The sequence below is a fragment of the Propithecus coquereli genome, unplaced genomic scaffold (assembly GCF_000956105.1).
Source record: "Propithecus coquereli isolate 6110/MARCELLA unplaced genomic scaffold, Pcoq_1.0 Scaffold383, whole genome shotgun sequence".
Taxonomy (NCBI): Eukaryota; Metazoa; Chordata; class Mammalia; order Primates; family Indriidae; genus Propithecus; species Propithecus coquereli.
In genome coordinates, this window is record NW_012149541.1 from 1,098,714 (window position 1) to 1,112,952 (window position 14,239).

Sequence of the window (14,239 nt, forward strand, 5' to 3'; positions counted from 1 at the left end):
CTTTATAGCTTGCAACGTTTAAATCTATAACCTTCTCAAGACTTAAATTCTGGGCTGAGCGCGGTGGCTCACGCCTGTAATCCTAGTACTCTGGGAGGCCGAGGCGGGTGGATTGCTCAAGGTCAGGAGTTCGAGACCAGCCTGAGCAAGAGCGGAGACCCTGTCTCTACTAGAAATTAGGACAACTAAAAAAATATATATATAGAAAATTAGCCGGGCATGGTGGCACATGTCTGTAGTCCCAGCTACTCGGGAAGCTGAGGCAGTAGGATCGCTTGAGCCCAAGGGTCTGAAGTTGCTGTGAGCTAGGCTGATGACACGGCACTCTAGCCCAGGCAACAGACTGAGACTCTGTTTCAAAAAAAAAAAAAAAGACTTAAATTCTGAATTGCACTAACAGGAACTAGTGCTGACTGCTCCCTGAAATTCAATCTATTATTTTGTAAGGAATGTAATAACGTTGGCAGGAGGCCAGCGAATATACCACCCCTCCCAGACTTCTCAATTTTGGACAGTGACATCAGTGAGAGACTTCTGTTTTTTAAACATTTCACATATTAAGGGAAATGTAAGAGATAACTCTGAAATGCAAGCAATGTTAAGAGCTTGCACAGGAAGGACATAGCTAATGAGAAGCTAGGAAATGAGGTAATTTCTTTTATAGAATCATCTGATATTCAGGAAACTAGGAATTTACAAAGGAGAGGATACAATGAAATTAACCAGTGAGTGGAGCTATCCTTTGGGATCAGTAACCTTTAGACCTGGACCTAATAACAAGGCTGTGGTAGATGAATGTCTTAGGGTTGATATAGGAGTTTTTTTCCTTTAATAACAGTTTTGGTTTTTTTTCTTCCAGACTCAGAAGACTATATCCTAAATTAAGAAGTGAAAGAATGAAGGTAGGAGCAAAGTGCCATTCATGTATAATTTTGGAAGCTACCTACTTTATTATACATGATTGAAGACCAAATCACAAAACCTCTCAAATCCAGCTCTTATTCATCCCCATGTTCCAGTCAATCAGAAAGACCCATTTCATATGGCAGAACACAAGGAGATGGTGTAGTTGTCAGAAGATCAACCCTGCCCGTTTATCCTAAAAGCAAAGTTTGTTTTAAAAAAATGCCTTTTAGCTGTCTAAACATTTTCTTTGGATCATTAAAGAGACTTCTTCAGTAAGGGATGGCACCCACTCTCTATTCCATTAAAAAAACTGCAGGGAATTCTTGGGGTGATGAGCAAGATTTGATTTTTTCCCTCGTTATTCTCAAATGATCTATAATTAAGAATAGCTGGATTTTTTCACCAATATGAAAGTCATGCATACTCATCCTAGCACATCAAGGACTTAGCTCTTTGAATTTAGGCATTTCGTGGTGGGGACAAGATTAGATTCATTTATTAAAATCCAGGCTGAAAAACAAAATTCTTGTCCATCTGGAGATTTTAATATATTTATTTGAAAACCAAGTTCTGTGAAAGAACACACTAAATAGTCATATATCTTCTCTTCAACCAAAGACTTGGAGACAAGGTTCTTCAGGTCAGCGCAGAGGCAATGGTACATGCATTGAACAGCAGGTCTCAGCATGAATTTCCTCATAGGCATTTCCAATAAGAGCCTGGACAATCTTCTTCAGAAGAGCAAGTGAGATCCTGTGAAAGGGAATGGGGGTGGTGGTAGAAGCTAGAGTCATTCTTAATTGCAAAACATTTTCTCTCTCTCTCTCTCTCTCTCTCTCTCTTTTTATTACTAGCTGTTGAAATCTAAAACTAGGCCCCAACCCTGCCTTTGCAGTCCTTATGCTAGTTTGGGTTAAGACAGACTATAGCTGTCAAACCCCTAATGGACTGAATATTTTATCCTTTAAAAACTAACAAGAATCCAGTTTCCAGCTATAAGCCTCTAAGCCATCACCAGGGGGCTTCCTGTAAGGTATTATGAAATGCTAAAGGGAGGCTAATAGGTGTCATTTCCATTCTCCAATACAGACTGAGTGATCACCACATCTATACTGTCATGTGCTAGTTGGGTAAAACTTAGGAAACCGGCAAGGCTGAAAGATAATTTTCTTTTTTTCTTTCTTTTTGTTTGTTTGAGATAAGAGTCTCCCTCTGTTGGTGTGGGTAGAGTGCAGTGGCATCAGCCTAGCTCACTGCAACCTCAAACTCCTGGGCTCAAGCAATCCTCCTGACTCAGCCTCCCAAGTAGCTGGGACTACAGGTGCATACCACCACGCCCGGCTATTTTTTCTATTTTTGGTAGAGATAGGGTCTCACCCTTGCTCAGGCTGACCCTGAAGTCCTGGCCTCAAGTGATCCTCCTGCCTCAGCCTACCAAAGTGCTAGGATTAGAGGCGTGAGCCACTGCACCCGGCCAATAATTTTCAAAAGTAAGTTTAGATAACAGGGAAATCAGTATAAATCCCCTTTTCTGTAAGTCCCAAACTAATAGTCTCCCTGAGGCATGAATATATTTTCCTACAAATGGCAGGGTTTGTACCTTAGTATTTATCGGAGATTTCTGTAAAGCTTTCATTAATTGCTAGTCAGTGTGTAACACTCACCATGTTTGATTTGCAACTAGACTTTTAAATGTAATACATGATACTGTCCTTATTTTGTTCAAAGCATGGAATAAATTCATAGTTGTCTGAAAATGTGTTCATGCTAGGATGGAATTAGGGAACCTTGATTATGTAGTTCACCTGAGCCTTCAATTATGTGGTGACCATTCAAAAGAAATGGGGCAACTAAGAATGACAATTTCATGAATTATATTATTCTAATCTTTCACATCTAAAGACCCCTTGAATACTGTTAGAATACTGGCACAGTAATGATCTTTTTCAACTGGACGAAGCTTTGTGGTGTGGTCTAAATGACCCCAAAGTCTCTATAAGCACCCTGATTTACACTGAATAAATGAATGTTAAGGCTTCTACTGTCAAAAGTATTGCCAAAGGAGACAAGGAGAGAGAAAATTCAGTGAAAATTGCATACTTGTGATACTCAAAAGTGTGATCAACGGGCCAGTGCCAGTCCAACTATAACTGATCCACAAGGAACTTATATCAGAATGTAAATCAACTCCATCACTAAGCAAACTATACAGTTCAGATGACTCTTCTGGAGAAGACTTTGTGGACGAAAGAAGTACTGAGTCGATTTACATTCTGAAGCAAGTTTCCTATCTCCTTACAGAACTATAAAAACCGTTTACAGGCCAGCCACTTTGAATAGCATTGGCAGAGTAGTGTATAGAATCAAGGAAGAAAGAAAAAAGGAATTTCTTCCTACACATGCAGAAAGAGGTCAAAATAGGGGGAAGTTTTAATACTGTTTAAGTAAATAAGTACTAAGTGTAAAACGAAGGAAAACAGTGAAGACGATGTCCTTGTAAAAAACATTTGTGAAGTATTGACGAAGAGGTTTACCTTCGTAACATTTTTGCACACATACCTCTGGTCCTTAATCGTCAATATACTCAAATGGTTCTGGGGGTTCTGGCTCTTGTTCCTCCTCCTCGATTTTAGGGCCGTGTGCCGCCACAGGTTCCACCAGTTCTTCAATGTCTTCACTGGTATCCTTCAGAATGATGATGCCTCCGATGGAGAGCTGTAAACAGAGAGAGAGGGGGCGAAGAAGCACAAGCTCCACTCATATTTCAAGCCTGCTCCACAGTCTAGGTGTATGCTTGTTAAATGGCACCTTAAAACTATCTGAATGATTCAGAAGTAAAAACCTAGGGCAGAACTATACTTTACTAGGATAAAGGGAACTGTGATCTATAAGGAGCATTTGCAAACTTAACCCAATGGCTCTGGATGGTATAACATGTGATGCTGTTCTACTCAGCTGCTGCATCCCAATTTAAGAATAGTACTTCTCAGCCATGGATCTGTCTACTAGCCTCAGTCTGACGATAATGTTTCCTGTCCAAATACAATATTCTAATGCCTTCCTCCTGAAGATGTGGTCCTGGACCAGCAGCATCATTACCACTTGTGAGCTTGTTAAAAATAAAGAAAACCTGGGCCCACCCACCCTAGATCTACAGAATCTGCATTTTAACAAGATCCCCAGTCAATCTGTATGCGCATTCAAGTTTGAGAAGCACGCTAGTCTAATATGTACTACATTATCGTGAGATGACCATCGTTTTGGACACAAGATAATTTGTAAATGAAAAACCAGCAGCAATTTCAGAACGATGGAGAGAACAGCATAAATATACCAGACATCTGAGTGCTTTTCACTTTGATCTATAAATCCTTGTGATGCAAGCCAATGAAAAAAGAGATGGGAAACAAACAGAAAGCAGACTGTAGCAGCAATTCTATTAAGCCTTCTCCCAAACATATTAGCAGAAGGTAAATCCAAACACCAAACTATTCACCCATCTCTGGTGTGCTAATCTCATTCTATTTGCTTGCCTGTGTCAAAGGAAATGGAAAGCTGCTCTCTGTAATTAAATCAGTCAACAGTGGCAGGGCACAACTGGAAATAGCATATTTCTACCAAAGCACATTACTGGGAAGGAAAAGAAGCACAAGCACATTAGTCAAATGATTCACATATGTATAAGTATCTCTGCAGTTTAACCTAATCCGATTTTTGCTCATCAGAACTCTGCCCTGCCACGCTATAAAACTGGTGTGCATTCATGAATTTCCAAACTATTCCCCTTCTCCCTTAAAACACATATATCCCTACATTTACCTAGAACCCTCTCACTTAAAAAGTTTGCTCTTCTTGAAGAGAATGCATTTTATGAAAGGACCCTGCCTTTACTACCAATACTCACCCCAAGAACAATCAGAGTATGTGGTCACTGTCCTAATCCTCCATGGCCTAAAAGTTTACTTGAACCTTCTAATTGACCAAATGGAGATGAATATGCTACCAAACAGAAGAAAATACCCAGGTTCACAAGAGGACTTCCTATTTTTGGGAAACATTTGGCTCTAGGTTATTACTATTTCATGCTTAACTGGAATGAAATAATCCAGCTCAAATCCTACAATATCATCCACACATGGAAAAAGCTGTTTATAGCTATACATGGTTTAGGTTTATTAATGCTGTATATGTTGGTAAGAAAGTTCACCCTCTAAGCAGTGAGGTACATGATTTTCTGTTCTCTGGGAAGGCTAATGCCAACTGAATATATAGGCAACGAAACACTATAAGGTTTGTATTCTCTGTCGTGTGTGTCCACTGAAGTCTCTGCTCAATCATCTAATGATTGGACAAGAATCTCCTTAAACATCTGGGAACACTAAGTCTCCCAGTCTTTGTTGGACTGTGTTGGGCTACACCTTCAACAGTCAGCCAGGCAGCTGACAATTATTCTTCAACCTTCACTTCTTGCACAGATAGAGGAAGTCTTTCTGGATTTATAGATGGATCAACTGTTGTAACTCTGACTTAATTTGAGCGAAGACTTAACAAATATTTAATTTCCAACTGTGGTATACCAGTGTGCTCATATTGCCTCCTGGCCTTGAGCATAGTCTACCTTTAGTTCATAATTGTCAAAAACATTGGGTATCTCATGTGCTTAGAGTATGCACTAGTTGTGTCCTAAGACATCTGTTCTGGGTATATATTCCACTTCAACTGGCACGAAAAGTTTACGGACACTATTAGAATACATTCTCTGCAAAAATGTCACTAAGATGAAGTGGACTGCAGATCAGTGACCGTACTTAAGGCGTCCACTGGCAGTTCTGTCAATTCATTCACTTAACACCACACAGCAACTACTATAGATTAGGTAGTGCTACAGATCAACATTTATCATTGGTTTAGATGTTTTACAACACCTTTAGGAGGGAGATGGTATTACCAGACCAATTTTACAGATGAAGAAACTGACATTAAATGACTTGTATAGTCACACAGGTAAAATGGCAGAGCTGAAATATAAACCCAGTTATGCCAAATTCCAGCTCTAAACCACTATATACACTATCTTCCATTCCCTGCCTTTGTCTCCTCTAGCTGATAATCTAGTCATGTAAGACCTTGGCTCACAACTATAGGTAACAGCTGCCTCTGACCCACCAGGTTGATAAGAATAAGTTTATTCTTGTATGAGGATCTAGAAATCTCATCTCTGACATCTTTGATAGACCTAGCATCTGGGTATCTTGAATGGGTCTACTGATGGCTCTTTAGTTTTCGAGGTACAAGAACCTGTAAGATAAAGGCAGCTTCATGCTTAAATTTCTGATAAGCATTTTGTTACTAACATGAAATATTCTACCTTGGAATAAGTTAAATGGCATGAAGATCCTTTTTGAACTCTAAAATTCAATGTGTTTATGACAGCAGTGTAATTATAATGATTAACATTTACTGAGCAGTCCCAGTAAATGTTCTCAGTGCTTATGTATTAACTTGTTCAATTTGAGCCACATGCTTATGAGTTAGGGATCACAATCTCTACTGTACAGTAATGGAAATTGAGGCAGTGAGAGATTCAGTACCTAGTCTAAGGTCCCATAGCCTGTAAGTGGTAGAATCAAGATTCAAATCTAGTATGCCTGGCTCTATAGTCTATGTTCCTAATCACTATGCCGTATTAGGAATGTCTATGGCATACATCTGTGGCACAATAGGGGAGTTGTTGTTTTTATTTATTTATTTATTGGTTGATTGATCGATTGATTGATTGACAGAGTCTCACTCTGTTGCTTGGGCTAGAGTGCCATGGTGTCAGCCTAGCTCACAGCAACCTCAAACTCCTGGGCTCAAGCAATCCTCCTGCCTCAGCCTCCCGAGTAGCTGGGACTACAGGCATGCGCCACCATGCCTGGCTAATTTTTTCTATATATATATATATATATTTTTTTTTTTAGTTGTCCAGATCATTTCTTTCTATTTTTTAGTAGAGACAGGGTCTCGCTCTTATTCAGGCTGGTCTCGAACTCCTGACCTTGAGCAATCCACCCACCTCGGCCTCCCAGAATGCTAGGATTACAGGCGTGAGCCACCGCACCCGGCCCAGAATAGGGGAGTTTTGTAGAGTTACACATAGAAAAGAAAAATTCCCCAAAATATATATGAAATAGAAGGAAATATTCTTTCTTTTGCTAAGAGATTTCTTAGTACTAGAGAACTTGTTCCAGTGCTTTGGAGATTTATCCTCTGTCAATATTCTATTGTTCTGCAGATTACTATCCCATGGTATACAGAGCTAAGAGCGACTAGTAACTTACTGGTTTGAAAGGCTGGTATCTACAGGTCTCTGGCATGGTTAGGACCTTAAGCTGGGCAGGCATAACTCGGGCTGGGTTATCCAACAACTGGAAGTTTGGCTCAGGTTCTTTTTTCTTCTCTTTTTCTTCCTTCTTCTCTGCCTCATCCTAGGGGGGAAAAAAGGCCCAATAAAAGTTCGCTTTTGTTCCACATCACTAAGTAATGTTTGATAAGTTTTCTGAGCAACTACTAAGTACAAAATGTAGTGGCACATAACAACGGAAGTACGACTTAAGTGATAATAGATTCAGAGGACAAATGTAACCCTGCTTGGGAATGGGAGTGGTATTTGACTTGGTTTTAAAGGATAAGATGGTACAAAAACCATCAGATGTAAGTAAAAGAAAGTCTGTTTAAAGGAATGACAATCTCTTTGTTTGAAAGGATTTTTCTTTCTCCTACCATCATCTCATTGTCTGCTAAAAATCCCACTCTGCCCTTCAAAACCTATTTTGGTTGTGACTTCCTCTAGGAACTTATTCCTGATTTGTATGCTTCTTCTATTCTTCCTACCAATGGATATAATTTCTCGTGTCCCTTTCAAGTAAAATTATATGATTCTATATGCTGGGAATAGGATAATTATTTGAAGGAAGCCATAAGCAAGGTATAGTAATGTTCGACTAAGGAAGAATCTGGACCATAACAGAGATGGATACTTCAACCCATATGACCAATCACCACGTTATACCCACCACTTCCATTTTCTCCTCCTCCTTTTTTTCTTTTTCTTTTTCCTTCTTTTTAGCCTTGGCAGTTATAGATAACACAGCAGTAGAAACCTAGAGGAAGCGAACAGGGTAAATCGTTATAACTCCTTAGCTATGTACAAACATATAAGCCCTAAGAAAAACCCAGTCCTATAATATTACTCTGTTTCCTGGCAGTAAGTATTATAAAGAACAAAATAATCAGAGAATAAATGGGAATAACAAGGACATTTACTGACATAATTTACTACTATTGTCCAGGCGAATCTTTAGTTCTTAGAGGCTTGTGTCTAATATAACTCTAATCTTCTCTAATCTGTAGCCTAGCCTGTACATAAATTTGCTATCATGTACTTTTTTTTTTTTTTATCATGTACTTCTAAAATAAAGATTTGGGTGCTGTATCCTTTTTTGCTTTATAGGGAAAGCACTGGGAAACACAATAATTTCCTCCAGTCCTGATTATAGAGATGTCCGCACTGGACTAGGTGCCTTACAATGATAATGGGTAAGTGGTTGGCCTGGAATTATCCTCCTTGATGAGTCTCACTGAAATCAAAGGTGAAACAGGGAGTTCGAAGAGCTGGGCAATATTGGTGTAAAGCTGTCTTTGTTTTAGAACTAAAAAGAGGGTATAAAACACAGCAGCCACCCTCAAATTTGGTCAATTATATAATTATTGCCACTTATACACAAAATTTACACCAAATTATTAACTGGATAATATGAAACATTATCCTGACAGAAAGAACTATTCTCTATACATAATGTGTCATGAAAGGATACTTTTACTGAGTAAAATTTCATTGGCAAGTACAGCTCTCTAATCATTATTCTTTGATTTAACACATATCAATGACTGGTAGAAGCATAAATTGATTATATCCATTTTGAAAGGTAAATTGGTTAGTACCTAAGAAAATAAATAATGTGTATTACTTCTGATCAAGCAATTCCACATCCAAAATTCTAACCTATAGATTTACTGGCACAAGTGCACACAAATGGATGGGTATAAAGACTTTCATTCCAGACTCATTTGTAGTAGTGATAAATTAGAAATAACCTTAAATGAAACTAAAGAAAGAACTAGTATAATAAATAATGCTACATTCATAAAGGCATGGCTTGGTAGCTTTGGGAAAAAAATGAGATCCATATACAATAAAAGTTTTAAAGGTATGTTAAAGCGAAAACAAGATGCAGAATAGTATGTAGAGAATAATTCTATGTGTGGTATAAAAAGTATTGACATATGCAGAGAAAACCTACACAGGGATTCATCAGTTGTGACTCCTGTGACATGGGACTTGGATGACCAAGACAGAAAAAGGGCTTTTACTTCATATTCTTGTGTAATGTTAGATTTTTACCATAAGAAGTGTTACTTTTAAACATAAAACATATTTAAAAACAAGCACAGGTAAAACACTCAGCTTCTATTTGTAAGTACAAATGTTGCTTAAAGGAACAAAGAACATACCTTTTCCTTTTCCTTTTCTTTTGGTACTTCCAGAGGGGCAGGATATGCAAATGTGGATGGTTTACAGTTTGATTTATACTGAACTTTTGGCATCTGAAGAAATAAAAGAACTTGTTTTTCCTTCTCCATTAAAATAACATCAAGAGTTAAGTAAGATACAAAAAAGAGACCAGAAGTTTCAATGCTTGCTAGATGTTCAACTATGTTATCACTACTCTCTGAAAGGCATCTGTCTTCTTTTATTGAATCAGTTTTTAGGTGCTTTACAGAATTACCTGTAGTTCCCTGTGCTTTCCTGAAGCTGTGCCTTTGAATAGGTATCCCTTTATCTCACCTTTACCAACAACCTACCCTACTTCAGTGGATTAAGTCCTACTCATGGTGTGAGCATCAGATCAACTGTTATCTCCTTTGTAAAGCTGTCTGATTGATTTTCTGTCCCAAACTTCCATGTCCCTTCCTTGCACCACACTAACTTATAAGTCTGTATATATTAATAGTTTCCTGGCCAAGCACAGTGGCTCATGCCTGTAATCCTAGGACTCTGGGAGGATTGCTTTAAGTCAGGAGTTTGAGACCAGCCTGAGCAAGAGCGAGATCCTGTCTCTATCAAAAAATAGAAAAAATTAGCCAGGCATGGCTAATTTGGTGGCCTGTAGTCCCAGCTACCCACGAGGCTGAGGCAGGAGGATCACTTGAGCCGAGGAGTTGGAGGATGCAGTGAGCTATGACATCACCGTACTCTAGCTGAGGCAACAGAGCAAGACTCTGTCTTCATTAAAAAAAAAAATTGTTTCTACATCATTTAATTATGCCTTATAAGAGTCTAACAGCCTAATGGAAAGTCAGCTTCATATTACTTAGTGACCAGGTCTAAAATTCTTTGGTCTGAATTTTTCTCTATTTACCCAATTTACATTGATGGGAGAATGATAATAAGCACCATATTTACTAGGGCAAGGAAGCTTATCTTCTCCATCTCACTTTCTTTTTTTTTAAGAGACAGGTGCTCGCTCTGTAACCCAGGCTGGAGTGCAGTGGCACAATCACAGCTCACTGCAACCTCAAACTCCTGGGCTCAAGCGATCCTCCAGCCTCAGCCTCCTGAGCTGCTGAGAGTATAGATGCGCACTACCATATCCAGCTAATTTTTTTCATTTTCTTTTCTTTTTTTTTTAGAGATGGGATCTCGCTATGTTGTTTCTCAGGCTGGTCTTGAATTCCTAGCCTCAAGCCATCCTCCTGCCTCAGCCTCCTGTGTAGGTGGGTCCATACAGCTTTTATAGTAAAGAATGAAAACAGAGATCACAAAATTACTTGGCAGAGAATAAAAGCCCCTTTATAGGATGTTTAGTTACAATGTTAAAGGTTAGGGATTGGGAAACCAAACGATCCTTATTTTGAGAAATAAAACTGCTTAATATTTACAAATGTGAGCAGTTTTAATACTGAAACACTTAAAGGATAATTGGCTATATAGCAAAATCAATACAGTGAAATATTCAATCTTTATCAGCGAATTTTTGGCCTAAAAATTTTCCACTCTGAAAATTTAATAGAACAGTGATGACTAGATGTAAGAATTATTTTAAGGTCAAAAAGCCTTTTGACCTTTAAAGAACAAGAAGATGAATCATCAGGTCACAGGATTGAGAAAGACCTAAACACAAACCCCATTAAAAAATATGATTAAAAATGTGATGACAAAGCATACAGCACCTTAAGTTTTTGACTTAAGTGACCAGTTTCATTCTGTCAGATTCCCTGGTTCCTCACTGCGGGTCTTGTTCTCTGCCACTACCAAAGGAACATCCTCCTATTTTGCTTTTCCCTTTAGTAACAATTCTTTCTTCCATCAATCACTCTTGTATCACGTAACTCTGAAACATGTCCCTGACTCAAATCTTCATTTCTTTTTATTAAGATTTAGTTTAGGTTCTCATTCTATCTTGCCCAGATTACTGTAGTAGCATTTTAACGGCTTTCCATTGATACCAGAACGATCTTTCTAAAATGTACATCTCATGTCATTTGTCTACTTGAAACCCTTCAACAGCTCCCACAGCCTTTAGTATTAAATAAAATTCATCAGAGTGGGGGGTCTACAAAGCCTCTTCACATCTTTGAATTTAGCCCTCTCTTTCACCATTCCCTCTCAATTGATTTACTCAAGATTACACAGCTAGTAAGGAGACATGATTTTTAAAACTTCCACTGACACACTCCACTTAACAAGGTGATGACTCAAATTGAAGGGAAAACATGTTATTGATGAGATGCCAACTCATCTTTAAAATTTCACGGAAATGCTTGCAAGTGGGTGGTGTATATCAATAGGATATGGCGAACAGGATGTACTACAAAGTTGAGGTCTCACAAACATACCTTTAAGTCCTTGTTAAGGCCAATGACACAGGTAGGGGTATAAGCCAATGACAGGAAGTGTGAAAGAGGAAACCAGAACCAGAACTGGGTAAAGACAAGGACTCCAACCACGGAAGGCATATGAGTGTGCCCAGTCCTGGACTGTAAGGAGATTGTGACATTATGACCACCTGTAGAAAAAGAGAAACTATGAACAGCAATCCAGTGGGGTAATAATAAAGATTTCTAAGTACTGCACTGGGAAAACATCTGGTGATTATTTTAAGAGCACAGTTCATACAATCTAATATAGAGTCTTTGGAATTAGTCATTGAGTTATCTAGGCTCTCCAAAATTGGAAATGCTGTACTTTTACTGGACTCAGGGAAAATGTAGACCTTCTTTATCTGGAGGCAGGTATTTTTCAAAAACTAAGCCTGAAGGGTATCAAAACTGTGATGCTAAATTAAATATTGATCTATATTATATATTAGCTTTTAATGTGCTAATAATTTATTAATAGTACATATATTTGCAAGCAACAGCAAAGAGGCAAGAGGTAGATATTGTTAACTTAGTTTTACCCTTTCTGCTTTAATCATATGTATGAATGCAGAAAAGTACATATTTATAATATACTCACACATTTATAAAATATATGTAACAGGCCAGGAGTGGTGGCTCATGCCTATAATCCTAACACTTTGGGAGGCCAAGACGGGAGATTGAGGCCAAGAGTTCAAGGCCCACCTCAGCAACACATTTATAAAATATATGTAACAGGCCAGGAGTGGTGGCTCATGCCTATAATCCTAACACTTTGGGAGGCCGAGACGGGAGATTGAGGCCAAGAGTTCAAGGCCCACCTCAGCAACACAGCAAGACTCCATCTCTACAAAAAATTTAAAAAATTAGCTGGGCATGGTGGTACGCACGTGTAGTCCCAGCTGCTTGGGAGGCTGAGGCAAGAGGATCACTTAAGCCCAGGAATTTGAAATTGCTGTGAGCTATGATGATGCCACTGCACTCTAGCCTAGGCAACAGAGCAAGACTCTGCCTAAATAAATAAATAATAGTAAAGAATATGTTCTGACTCTTGCTCTTTTAAGTGTTAAGCAGCATAAAAAGTATTAGAATTATGAGAAATATTCATTATCAGTTATGAAGATTTACGTGCAACTACATAAAAATCCAAGTAAAGTAGGAAGCATTACTCTATGAATTACTAAATCACTTAAATTGGTAGGAGGCAGCTCTGACATTAACTAGTCTTATGACCAGAGACAAATCATTTTACTTATTTTTTTATTTTTTGGAGATAGGGTTTTGCTATGTTGTGATTTTGAACTCCTGGCCTAAAGTGATCTTTCTGCCTCACCCTCCTGAACAGCTGGGACTACAGGTGTGTGCCACCACGCCTGGCTCACTTTACTTCTAAGAGTCTTTTTTTCCATTGGCAACATAAGGGTATAAACTTTAGTACTTGAACTAGAGCACTAGCACTAACAAAAGAAAACTTTTAACCTTCAATTCTTGATTCAACTGAAAAATTTTTGAGGAACCACAATATGTAAAACAACAAAATCAGAGCTGATTCTGTCTAATCAGAAGTTTGGAGTGTCGGGAGGGTAGTATGCCTTGGAACCCGACCTCTTGCCACATCCCCTAGACTATTCCTCTAGAGAGTACAGAGAAGCACAGTTTGAAAGCCAGTGAACCAGAGCTAAGGTCCGAGCTATCAGAGTTAGACAGCTGGATCTTTACTGAGCCCCTGTAAGGTTGAGATTCTAGGAGGCTATTAGGGGTTGCAAAATCGAATGTCTTTTGGAAAGAGATAGGTAAACAAATGAGAAAAAGTGGACTGGGAGAAGTGAGGAATTGAAGTAAACTGGCAAGTACGTGTTTTATTTAATGGGAACATGTTACTAGAGGTGTAGGTCCAAGGTCACTAGATCATTTTGTTTTTAAAAGTAGACTCTATCTGGATTTTGTCCAAAATCTTGCAAATTTTGTTAGCAGGTAAAATAAAACACACATCTTTGTCAGATTTGGCTCAAGGGCAGGTGTGTTACAACCTCTGGTCCATAGTAATGGTGTTAGTGCTGTATCACAAAACTTTGAAATGCAAATCTGTTAGTTTATATAATACAGCCTATAACAATGGAGCTTGTCTGTGCCTAATCAGGATCCTAATTTGAATTACAATGCTGGATTCTAGTTGCTCACATTTCACTTCTATTGATCTCAATATTTTATAGGTGACCACATTTTGCTTGGTTGTCAAAAGTAAATACAGGCCGGGCGCGGTGGCTCATGCCTGTAATCCTAGCACTCTGGGAGGCCGAGGAGGGCGGATTGTTTGAGCTCAGGAGTTCGAGACCAGCCTGATCAAGAGCGAGACCCGGTCTCTACT

The 14,239-nt window shown here is 38.7% G+C and overlaps 1 protein-coding gene across 1 annotated transcript in view; it reads right to left on the reverse strand.

The window, feature by feature from the left end:
- Window positions 1-1,429: 1,429 nt before the first annotated feature.
- PSMD1 (proteasome (prosome, macropain) 26S subunit, non-ATPase, 1) overlaps window positions 1,430-14,239 on the reverse strand; it is a 110,156-nt gene continuing 97,346 nt past the window's right edge. Inside the window, 6 exon segments of the mRNA XM_012652203.1 lie at window positions 1,430-1,659; window positions 3,466-3,621; window positions 7,230-7,376; window positions 7,965-8,051; window positions 9,463-9,555; window positions 11,848-12,017. Of these exon segments, the coding sequence (XP_012507657.1) occupies window positions 3,475-3,621; window positions 7,230-7,376; window positions 7,965-8,051; window positions 9,463-9,555; window positions 11,848-12,017 (644 nt within the window). The 3' untranslated portion in view covers window positions 1,430-1,659; window positions 3,466-3,474.